The 13,001-nt window shown below is 36.8% G+C and overlaps 1 protein-coding gene across 2 annotated transcripts; it reads right to left on the bottom strand.

The window, feature by feature from the left end:
* Positions 1-2,600: 2,600 nt before the first annotated feature.
* On the bottom strand, positions 2,601-8,247 carry kcnj1b (potassium inwardly rectifying channel subfamily J member 1b). 2 transcript variants are annotated; one of them, XM_049469097.1, is made up of 3 exons: positions 7,638-7,726; positions 5,915-5,986; positions 2,601-4,748 (listed from the first exon to the last, which is right to left on the bottom strand). In XM_049469097.1, the coding sequence occupies exons 2-3, from the start codon at positions 5,940-5,942 to the stop codon at positions 3,622-3,624; spliced, it is 1,155 nt and encodes a 384-aa protein (XP_049325054.1). In that variant the 5' UTR covers positions 5,943-5,986; positions 7,638-7,726; the 3' UTR covers positions 2,601-3,621. The 2 variants fall into 2 exon arrangements, with proteins under 2 accessions (XP_049325054.1, XP_007244775.3); XM_007244713.4 differs by lacking the exon at positions 5,915-5,986 and having other exon boundaries at positions 7,638-8,247.
* Positions 8,248-13,001: the final 4,754 nt, after the last annotated feature.

The following is a 13,001-nucleotide window of genomic DNA, read 5'->3' as shown; positions in this document are numbered from 1 at the left end:
TGAGAATTATGATGTGGCCAAGGTTTGGTAAGGCATGGGAATGAGATAATTAAGGCGTTAGGCCTGAGAATGAGATAGCAAAGGTGTTGCCATGACCTAGAAAGGCATGCAAATGAGATAATGAAGGTGTTAGGCTTATGAATGTGATCATTAAGGTGTGGCAATGACAGTAAGGTGTGGGAATGAGATAATAATGTCATGGCCAAGACTTAGTAAGGCTTGGGAGTGAGATAATTAAAGTGTGGCCTTGGTTTAGTAAGGCATGGAAATGGGATAATTAAGGTGTTAGGCTTGAGAATAAGATAATTAAGGTGTTGCCATGACATAGTAAGAAATGGGAATGAGAATTGAGATGTGGCCATGACTTAGTAAAGCATGGGATGATAATTGAGATGTGGGCATGACTTAGTAAGGTGTAGGAATAAGATATATAATCTGTGACCATAACTTGGTATGGTGTTGTTAGTCTTAAAGTAACGGCCAGTAAGGTGTGGGAATACTACTACTACTAATAATAATAATAATAATAATAATAATAATAATAATAATAATAATAAAATAAGGGCATTTGAGGTTAAACTAGTTGAAATTGCAATTAAATCTGTTTCAACATCGGGCGAGTGAGCTTCAGTGTGGAAAACACTCCTTATTAACATGGATTGTAGCATTAGTGATCCTCAGGAGCAAGCTCGTTTCTTTTGGCCAAAGTCCAGCAAATCCAGCTGATCCTGGCTGCTGACGCTTATTCAGTTTAGAGATTTTGTAAAGAGCCAACGGGAAAAGTCTTGATTCAGTTTGATTTGAGTGAATGCAGTATCCAGTGATTTAATAATGGTTTTGCATAATATTATATTATTCTCAGCTAGACAAATACTTAAATTATGAAAACTTGAAAAACTTCACAGATTCAACATGTTAACTTTAAAGTTCAGGAAACATTGTACTAACCAAAAATTGTTAGCTGAGTGCGTTGTCTTTGTTATCAGAGGATAAGTGATGTGTGGCCAGAGCATCATAACCAGTAACAATGGCACACTGAGACTATTGACTTTTGACTTGACATCAAAGCAGTTAGCATTATATATCATACATTATATAATGCTAACTGCTATATTATATGTATATGCCTAACAACATCCTTAACCCAACTCTCTATCATTAAAACAGAGATCCCACCTGTCACTGAAGTTCCGTGACTCTCCCGCATTTTAATAGGCACAGATGGGAGAGAGAGTGCGTGAGAGAAAGACACAAATACATAATGAGAGAGTAATAAACAGAGCATCGTGATTGGCCTCTCTTCATGCTTGGATGACGAATGAGATTTTTGTGTAGTGAAATTAGTTGCGAAAGTCACATTAATAGGCCCTCCTATTAGGTCAGCAAAAATGATTGAGGTTATGTCCATATATTGTACAATAAGGTGATAATTTAGTAATTATGACAGAGAAATAGAGCAGATTTTAAGTACAAGCATAAATCTACTGAATACAGATTAACTAAAATTATAGACATTTTCCTCAAAGGGCTAGAAGGCCTTAAGGGTTCTCAGCTGTGTAATACCTGGGGGCAACATCTTAATCTGGCTGTGGATCCTGTGTTTAGTTTATGTAATCTTCTGTATTTTTCCACCTGAGGCTGAAAAATTAACTAATTCCACTTAATGGTGATTTTGCTGTAACTGTATATCAGATTCTTAGTCACTTACAAATTAATAGGGCTGTGTATTGGCAAGAATTTGATAATACAATATGTATTACAATACAAGGGTTACAGTTCAATATATTGTAAAAATAAAAACTGTCCTAGTATATGAAAAAACATGAACACATGTATAAAATCTGCATAAAACATAAGTTTATCCAATCAGAACTAAGGATCTAATGATCAGAGTATGAAACTGCAATCTACTGAGAGGGGTGTAAACATCATACTAAATGGACACCAATCTTCTGACACCAATCTTTACATGTAAATTAATAATTAAACAAGTACACTGTTGGGGCTTCGGGTGGTCCCGCGGACCAAGGCACTGCCACTATGATCGGGAGATTGCTGGTTCAAATCCCGGTCATGCAGCTTGACATCAGCTGCCAGAGCCCTGAGAGAGCACAATTGGTCTTGCTCTTACTGGGCGGGTAGATTGCGCTCTTTCCTCTCATCCTTCCAAAAGGGTGATGTTGATCAGCACAGAGCATCTGTGAGCTGATGTATAGGAACCAAGTCGCTGCACTTTCCTCTGAGTGCGCTGTGATGCTACTTGGCAATTCTGCATCAGCAGCAGAAGTTAAAAAGAGCTCCAAAGCTCTTAATGCTTTCTAAATCATTAAAAATGCCCCTGCGGGTTAGCAAATTCTTCCAAGATAACCTTTTTAAAATCTTGACAGAGTTTAAAAATTAGCAGTGTTATTACCACACTCACAGCCTGCTTCATATTTTCCAGCCTGTCGGTTTCACTTCAGCAGCGAAGGCCCCGGGTGCAACGAACAGCTAACTGCATTAGCACAAGCCCAGCAGCAGCAGCAGCAGCGGCTCTTTAGAAGGCAATCCCATGCAGAATACAGTAAGGGTGTGTGTACAGCACAATGACTTACAATACATTAATGTTATGTAAATGTCTTTATTCCAAAGAATAGTACTGAAAGAACAATGCTTAGGCCTTCACATCCTGGCGTTATGCCTTCACTCAAACACTTATTCAAACCTAACCTCTGCTATAATCCTCTTACGGACACCCACCGAGCACTTCCTTTCAACATCTGCGATGAGGCGCTCACTCTCTCGCGCTCTCAAAGCTTTTGGTGTGCATTTGAATTGTCTGTGAATGTGAAATGGAGGAACTTGAATGATTAAAAGTTAGCACAGGTAGCCAACACCCCAGTAGTCCGTAGCATTAGCATAGATTTTAGCTTATAGCATTATTCACTTCCATGTGGTTGGTTCCATTTTTTTTTTTTGCAGGATCTTGTCTTGAGTCACAACAGTCTTGACTTCAAACATCCACAAGACTCCGGAGAATCGCAAATTGAAGGTAAATTCCACCAATTTTTCAAACATTTCAATAAAATTTGAATAAATTGCCAAGATGTATGTGTTTCTTTCAATATGTTTCTTCACAATAGTTTTTCTTTGACATGCCTCCTTTTATTTTCTTTATTTTCCAATTTATAATCATTTTTGGTGTAAAAACATTTTGTTCAATGAAGCCTAAAACCATATTTTTTTTTTCATTAATAGCTCAAATGTGTTCTTGTGAAGTAATAAAACATACCAGTCCTGCTTAAAATTTTTATAAATATTTCTGAGTACTTTGGTACGCAGACACATCACAATAATTCAATCAACTGGATCTCACCGCTATCAGAGGCACACTGCTGCTGCTACAGCTAAGCCAATCAGCTCTCCCTCTCCTGTTTTGCCTCTAAACCCATACATCACCCAGTGCTTCTTCCAAACCCACTGCCCCCCCCCTTTCTTGGCAGCAAAAATCAGAGGGTCAGAGGGTTCAAACATCTGTTTCTGTTTACCACCACTGTTTAGAATGTGTTTTTTTGCACTTATTTATGCAAACCATTTGAGAAATTTGTAGAATTTCCATTTGAGAGCATTTTTTGTATACTGTCACATTTGAGTATTGTCAATTGAATCATCAATGGCAATCACTTCAAACCCAGGGTTATCAATGCCCTGTCGACTGTGCTGGTGAAGTATGAGGTTGCTGTTGCGCTGGTTCAGATAGCAGCAGGCACAGTGCGGAGTCACCACCGGCACGGTCTTGGAGAAGTTGGAAAAGTCCACTCTGTATTTGCCCCCTTTGGTCCGAGAAATGATGGGCAGGAAGCTGTAACCCCACTGGATCTCTTGGGGGATGAAGGAGGTGCGTACCTGGCAGGAAGAGCTGGTGGACTCCGCAACTCCATCCAGGAAGACCACCAGCTCAAACTCCTGGTGCTGGATGGTGTCCGCCGCCATTTCTGCAAAGGGGCTGGAGTTGTCGATCACATGGTACAGCGTCAAGGGGCACACGAAGAACAGGTTATCCTTGCCAGCGTCCACCAAGAACTCAATGTTCACCTGGTCCAGAATGATGGGTTCTCCATCTGTTGAGATGGTGGTCCTCAGGAGCTTTCCGTAAATCTGGCTGCCGATGAGCAGAGTCTTGCGCAGGTTAGCCACCCGGATCTGCAGACAGAGGCTTCCTTTCTTGAGGCAGATCACCGCAGTGTTGCTAAAGGTAATGGTCTTGGCTCTCTTTTTAGGCAGAGATATTTTGGCCAAAATCAGGCCACACATGAAGCAGTTTATGATGGCGCCTATGAGCGACTGGATGACGAGAAGGGCCACTGTTCCAGCACAGTGCCCCGTCAAAGCTCGCCCACCGTAGCCAATGGTTGTCTGGGTCTCTAAAGAATAAAGAAAGGCAGTTGTGAGACCATGTATGTTGTCTATGCACTTTGTATGACCATCAGGAGCCTCCAAGTCCCCGTTGCTCTTTGCAATCGAATACCAAAGCAAACCAAAGACGAACCAGCTTCCAGTGAAAGCAGTCACAAAGGAAAGGATAACAAAGCGCCACCGAATCTCAACAAAGGTGGTCCAAAAGTCCATTAAGTACGCAAAGTGGCTGTGATGATAAACGTTGCCAAATTCAATGTTACAGTGGCCATCCTTGGTCACGAGCCGTGTCCGGCGAATCCTGCGTTCCACTATGTGATCATGAATGTGCTTCTGGATGAACTGCAACATTCCTTAATGGGAGAGAAACAAAAAAAAGAAGAATTTACAACTTCAATATAAAAGTAAAAAGAGGTCATACTTTACATCACAACACATTTTCTCAACAGTCCAACAAAACTAATGTATTTTTGAATGGATTTTGGCAAGAAAGTTTTTTTTTTCAGTAATCTCCAGTGTTTCCAATATATATAAAGTACATTTATTTATTGTGCACTACTTAGAATTGCTGTGGCTGCTTTAAAATTTTATAAAATATAATTTAATCACGTTTACAACCCAGTCTTCGATTGTCTGTATTGCTGCTGTCCAATGAAAAACAATTATCTCCTTTTTTTGTCGATTTTTATTTTACTACATAATTTGAACAAACAAACTGTCTCTTATACTGTGTCAAAATTTCTTGATGAATGGACAAATAGAAATTCTCCACAATTACCTAAAATACACTTTTTATACATTGATTTCCAAGAAAGATAAGAGTTTTATATATTTCCTGAAAAGCTGTTTTGGATCTTCATATTTTTATTGAAAAGCGTCGCTGTCCAATGAAAAACACTTATCTCAAAAACAGCAACTTTACAGGAGAGAGAAAAAACCTTGTAAACTTTCAATGGTAGTCAATGTAAAAAGAGTTTATTTCAGGTCATTTTGAAGTATTTCTGTTGGTCTGTTAATTATGAAATTTTTGGCAAAGTGTAAGGGACAGTTTTTCTGTTAAAATTATGTAGTAAACTAAAAACCGACAAAATTGGAGATAAGTGTTTTTCATAGGACAGCGACGATATGCACCTTATAACAGAGAGAGAAAAAAAAGAGTTGAGGTTATAGAGTTGAGAAGAACATTTGAAAAGCTATCTAGACTACAGAAAGTAGTCTTTTGGTAAACAAACAAATGCTAAAGCTACAGTAAGTTACCTCAACTAACATTACTATTCTAGATCCGGACAGCTCGTATCTTTGTGGAGAGGCAGTAAACAAAGAACATTGATGTCAAGTGTGATAGTAATGCTGAATACTTTTTATATTTTATTTTATTTAATCATCTAATTATTATTATATTTAATAATTTTATTTTGGTGTCCATCAATTCTCACTGTCAGCACTGCTAAAATAATCCTAGAGGAAATACTGATCCCATTTTCAAAATAAAAGTTTGTACAGTGTTTTTTTTTCTTACCCCATATGTTGCTGATTTTCCAAGACATGATTGGTGAGTGAGGTTTGCTTCTTTCTTATTTTTGCAGTTGAGCTACAAGGATAATATAAAATAATTTTAGAAAAGCTGTGACAGAGCCTCACATTTCCTGTTAGCTTCATTAGCCTCGTACCTGCAGTGCAAAACTAAAGAAGCTCACTTTAGACACTGAATATGTCTTGTCTAATCAGCCACACTTGGGGTAAATGAATCATTTTGCAAAACTGTTTTTTTTTTTCAGCAAAGCATTTTTTTAACATCTATTGATCTATTAATAGTATTATTTAAGTATTTAAGCAAATGGGAAAGATGAGATATTCAGAGAGGCATTCAGAGTGGCGTTGATGTCCAATTCTTCCATCTTTTTGTGTTGTGTTTAAAGGACTGTTGGCTATTAACAATATAAACAGCTGTAAACAATGTAAAATAGCCTGCTGGAATGTTGGATTAGCATAGCTAGCTACTTTACGACCAGTGTCCACAGCAGTAACACTACTTCACATTTAAATACAATAAGACCATAAACCATTTAACGCAAAGTGACCACAATTTTCACAACACTGAATAGAGGAAAAAACTACTTATTCTTAAAAACAGAACAGAAGGTTTTACCCAAAACACTCTAATGCATTTAATTATGCATAAAATGAAGTAATGAGTAATCAGTGGATTTTCCCCTGAGTGAAACTAAGGTCAGAGTTGTTTACAGTGGTGTTGAATAGAGATGTTTAATGCTAATTAAAAGCTGCTTTGTTACTAATTCTTTGCTGATACCTTAGACATTGTTGCACAGATGTTTTGTGAAGGTTTTGACATTTGACAAATGTATTTTTTAACACATTAACAATGGAGAGGTGTGTGTAAGGTACTGTTAGGCAAAGTAGTCCCCAGAAATGTACATTTCATGTAAAACTTACACATACACACGGATAGTTTTTAAACGTGTAAAAAATTAAGAGAGCACTTAACATTGATGAGTTTCTTAGATTTTACCAAATTGAAAACCTGCTTGCATTTTTACACCATGAGTGGCATGAAGTTATTTAAAAGCAGTGTGTAAGACTGGTGGAGGGGAACATGCCTAGATGCATGAAAACTCCAGGGTTTTTCACTAAATATTGATTTCTGAACTCTTAAAACTTTATGAATATGAACTTGTTTTCTTTGCATTATTTGAGGTCTTTTTTGTTACTTCAGGCATTTCTCATTTTTCGCAAATAAATGCTCAATATATATATATATATATATATATATATATAGGCCGATTTGTGTTGTAGAAATAGTGATCCTTGATTTATTTTACCACCACTGTGACTACATGACTGTACATTTTATTGCTGTCCAATTAAATCTCCATTTTTGTTGCTTTTTAGTTTACTACATAATTTGAACAGACAAACTTTCCCTTACACTGTGCCAAAATTTTGTGATGAACAGATTTATAAAAATACTTCAGAATGACCTGTAATAAACTCTTTATACATTGACTTCCATTGAAAGTTTAGAAGGATTTAAAGATACTTGTTTTTTATATTGGACAGCGCTGATATACTCTACTTTTGGTGTTTTAAGTTGATGGACGTTGCTGCAAAATGAACAATTTCACTCCGAAACCCATTCTAATTAATGTATTAGCATCTCAACCCTTGCATTATGCAAAAATTATGAGTGGTGATCAATAAAAGGGGGGAAAATGATAACTTACCCCAACTCACACAGAGGACACCGAGGTTAGCAGCAGTGCTACTGCAACGAGAAGCCGCTGTCAACTCTCCGTGCATGAAATCGCCTTCACAGACGTGTTGACTGAGTGCGTTTTAGCCAAGCAGCAGGCAGGATTAGCGCTCAGACCCTCCACAGTTCTCCTGCAAGCAAACTGCCATTGGGGTGCTGCTAAAAAGTAATCCTCAGTGAAATGTTCTAATCCCAGGCACATGCCACAGTTTACACTGTGTAGAGAAACAGAACAAGACAATGGTTCCAAATCTGCTGTTCTACTCGATCACAGGCTCATCAGGCGAGCACTGGGGTCTAAAAAAAGATTAATTAACCAAACTAAACTAAACCAAACCACAGACACAGACACACTGTGAGAACAAGGCCCTGCAGGTAGACTGCACTGGTCAACAAAGCATTCGGGTCTCCATGGCTGCTCCATTGGCCCTCCAGAGCACAAAGCCTTTGAGAAAGAAAGTCTTTCCCCCAGCTGATGGGAACAACCTCAGTGGAGGAGCTCCCCACCGCCAGGGCTTTACCCAGAACAACACCAAAGCTATGCATGGTGCCACACAAAGAACTCCCTCAATCACTTTTCTCCTTTTATTCCTCCCTTCCCCCAGATCCCTGCTCCGGCTGTATTTGAGCAAGCCGATCTACAGCAGGAGAAGACAAACAAATCTCTCACACAAATAGGTAATCTCTCATTACTCATTAATATTGCTGATTAGCAGTTAATAGTAATTTCACAAGTGTTGTGTTTCTTACTTTGTGAGTTAATGGGTATTTAAAGACAGGGTTTAACTCAACACACTTACCTGCATGGCTACCATTCTTCAGCCATACTGTATCTGGATCATGAACTGAACCCAGTCAGGTCATTGTTTATATACACACAAGTTCATGAACACTCAAATTCAGTACCAATCAAAAGTTTGGACACGCCTTCATGTTGAATGTTCTTTAATTTTTTTTTACTACAATGTAAATGAATGCTGAAGTCATCCAGACTGTGAGGGAACACATAAGGGATCAAATTTATTTAATCAAAATCATGTAGGGATCATGTAGTAACTTAAAAGTGTTTAAAAAACAAACCAAAATACTCTGTAAATTTGCATTTACGTGCACCCCTTATCTGAGGTGTTGTTAACTTGTGGTTTCTGAGCATGTTATCTCTGATAATCCGACAATCCTGTGCAACAGAGAAAACTCTTGGTATTACGTGCTTGTGGTGGTCCTGATGAGAGCCAGTTTCATCATAACGATACTTTAAAAGTTCTTTAAATTTTTAGGATTTACTCAACTGAATAGTTCTTGCCATAATATTAGGATCCTTGCATCTTTTTAAAAGTCAAATTTAAGACATCAATAAATAAAATTTCAGGCCCAAAAATGTAGTCTTCATTTCTTTGGTAGAAAATAATTTATTGTATTGTAAATCAAAACTTAACGTTTTCTATTTACCCCTTTTTTTCCATTGTGATGCAGAACAGATCTAGAGGAAACATAACATATGTAACGTTACATTATGTTAAACAAAACACTGAACAGCATGTAGGAACCATAAAGATAATAATGAAAGAACACTTAAAGCAGTCTTCATTATTAATTAGCTCAACATGAAAAGCCTGTCCCAAGCCAATAAGTTGAAAAAATATGTACACATCTGTTTGCAAAACAGCAACAAAAAAAAAAAAACACAAATGTTTGGACGGTCCTGTCCACAGTCTCTGAGGCCACTGAGTTTCCCCACCGGCATTAAACACGCTGTCTTAAAAATAATACATACAGCTAATTTACAGACAATTTAAGACAACTTTATTTTAAGACATTTTAAGTCATTTTAAGGACCCACAGGAACCCTGGTTATGGATTAGAATATTACTCAAATATAGTTATTCACTATATACCAACTCTACCTCTTCACAACTTTACAACTAATGCTCTCAAACACTGAGACAGAACTGAGAGCTGTTGACTGAAAGCCATTTTAGCAATTTACTTCATAAAGTTGATTGAAAAAATGCCAGGATGTACACTATATACAGTATAATGTCCAGTCTTATGCTGAAATTTGGGCACCTTTGTGCCTAGACACCCAGTAAAGGTTTCTTTTAATCAGTTATTATAGGTGAAGCTTTAGTAATCTAACAGCCAGTACATGTTTTTATAATTCTCCCTCCTCCAAACACTGTTGGTATGTACAATAATGACCACTGGAAACCTGTAGACCTTGTCGTCTGCCCAACACCACTCCTGTGTCCAACACGTTGACTATGAGAACAGGATGTTCAGAGCCTCAGAATTAGAACAATAACTCAATATCTTATTTATCAATTTAATAACGTGACTTGGACGGGTATCGTCAATCATCAAATTTCTCTCGCCTGGCCCTAGATGACCATTTGGCCCACCGACCACCTGACGCAGTTCTCACTTCGCCCACGTTTTTAGCTACAAATCTCATTTGCACATTTCACATTGACTGCTGTGTGTCAATAACTGTCAAATATGAAATATAATTTGTATTCTGAAACACTGCCAGTGCTTTCTGTCTGATCTTTTCAAATCCAATTGTACCGCAGCCCTTCTGGCACGATTACAAAATCTAATATGCACGCTCTCCAACTTTCTAACACAGTTAACTGTCACTCCGGAGCTCCAATAACCTGAACCCACCAGGAGAAAAAAAAAACCACCACATGCAATACAGAAAAAAAAACAAGAGAAAGAGTTTCGTTTGCAAGTAAAATAGCATGGATTTAATTACTGAACAGGTTTGAAAATAATACTGAAAAAAGTGCACTGAAAGTGTGTCAGTAAAGCCATAAAACTAGCCACTTCCTTCTCATTTAGTAACTATTTTACAAGTTGTACCTTCCTTTTGCCCTACTTACACTGGAGCACTCCCTCTGTTCACAGCTACTGCACTCTGATATACAGTGCTGACAAACAATTGCATGAATTTATGCTGTTGGTCAGGCAGATAAAAAAGTGTGAGTTTTACAATATACAGCTCTGGAAACAAAAAAACAAGAAACCACCTAAATAATGAGTTTCTTTGATTTTACCTAATTGAAAAACTCTGGAATATAATCAAGAGAAAGATGGATGATCACAAGCCATCAAATCAAGCTGAACTGCTTGAATTTTTGCACCAGGAGTAAAGCAGCATAAAGTTATCCAAAAGCAGTGTGTAAGACTGGTGGAGGAGAACATGATGCCAAGATGCATGAAAACTGTGATTAAAAACCAGGGTTATTCCAGCAAATATTGATGTCTGAACTCTTAAAACTGAATGAATATGAACTTGAGCTTTTGTTTGCATTATTTGAGGTCTAGAAGCTCTGCATCTTTTTTGGTATTTCAGCCATTTCTCATTTTCTGCAAATAAATGCTCTAAATGACAATATTTTTATTTGGAATTTGGGAGAAATGTTGTCTGTAGTTTATAGAATAAAACAACCACATTCATTTTACTCAAACATATACCTATAAATAGCAAAATCAGAGAAACTGATTTAGAAACTGAAGTGGTCTCTTATTGTTGTTTTTTTTTAAGATCTTTATATCCATGCTTCCATCCATGCATCTGTCTATTTATCAACACATCTTTCTTTCCATGTACTGGATCAGTCCATTCATCTGTTCTTTTCTTCCATACATTAACCCTGAAAAGGGCCTGTTGGATGTACTGTTTTTAATAACAGTTAATAACAGTTATACTAGTGTATCTCAAACAAAATTAATATAAATAAAAAGTACTATATTTCAGTTATTCGGTTCAAAATGTGAAACTCATGTTATATAGATGTATTACTATTTTAAATGTTTATTTATGTTATTGTTGATGATTATGGCTTACAGCCTATGAAAACCCAAAAATCAGTGTCTCAGAAAATTGGAAGACCCATTGTTACTTTTGGCAGTGTGGACAGTGTGCCAAGGCCTGCTGAAAAATGAAATTCACATATCCATAAAATACTTTTTTTTACATTTTGGACTAAACTGAAATAAATTAACTTTTCAGTGAAATTCTAAATTTGTGTCAAAGTGTGGTCTCTGATTTGTGCACAGTCTGGTATATTTTCTTTCTCTCTTTATATTAATTTTGTGTTATTCAGAGAAATGTATGGTCAGTTACATCATACTGTAACTACAGTAACTTTACTGCATTACAACAATCTGTGGCTTTAATCGGCAACAAAACAACGTTAAGGACAATAAATATCCTAAACACTAATCCCCAATAACCCAATGAACAGTGCTCATTGTAATGCAGAATTATGCAATCTAATGTACTACTCAGTATATCCTGACATGAAAGCTGCCTTTGTAGTTGGAGCTGCACAAAAACAGCTTTCTGCTGAGTGGCTGCTGCTTTCTGTCCCAGCGTGGCCTCTGTGGCCTGAAAGTAGAGAGGTACAGATTTAGAATAAACCATTAAAAAAAAAACACTTTAATGCAGTGTTTATATTCGTTCTGAACTTTAACAATATAGTATGTAACATTATATACGATACGGACAAAAGTATTGGGACACCTGCTCCAAAAGAGCTCCAAAATCAGCATTAATTTTACACTTATTAAATCTTATGGTTGCATTCGTGTTTTACTTTGATTTTTTTGTGACATTTAGGCACTACATATGTATCGGTACTGACTTTATACTTAATTATTATACTCCTTGCACCCACAGATTGGCTATTATCTGGGTAGTGGGTTATTATACTGCTGGTGGTATAAGTGGATCAAATACAGCAGTGCTGCTGGAGTTTTTAAACACCTCAGCGTCACTGCTGAACTGAGAACAGTCCAACATCAGCATCCTTTCGACAGTGTTCTGTTGACCACTGATGAAGTACTAGAGGATGACCAAGACAAACTCTGGAGTTCAATGTTTAAAAATGGTCACTTGACTCTCTAATTATGATAAACTCTAAAAAAAAAAAAAGAGCAAAAAAGTCCAGTGTCAGACTGAGCTGGTGTACAATTATTCATCAAAAGTAGTGAAAGAACATTTTCTCAATGAGCAAAATAGGTTTGTATATAAAAATGGATACATTCACAAATAACTACCTACGACAGTAATAAACATTGGTTAATGTCTCCATTTCTAACACTCCATTTTGGATACTAGTTGACATTATTAAACAATAGTTTAAAAAAATGGTTAGATTAATAATGCTCACTGTTTCAATTAAAAATTAGTTGGGATATTGTGTCGTAAGTATTGTTAATGTGCCACTATTATAAAGTGTTTTTATTTGAAAATATAATTCCAGTATTTTATATTTTTATTATATTTATTTTAATTTATAAAAAGGTGCTTATTAATTAAAAGTTAGAT

Source organism: Astyanax mexicanus, chromosome 20 (assembly GCF_023375975.1).
Source record: "Astyanax mexicanus isolate ESR-SI-001 chromosome 20, AstMex3_surface, whole genome shotgun sequence".
NCBI lineage: Eukaryota > Metazoa > Chordata > Actinopteri > Characiformes > Acestrorhamphidae > Astyanax > Astyanax mexicanus.
This window is presented reverse-complemented; position numbering and strand designations above follow the sequence as displayed.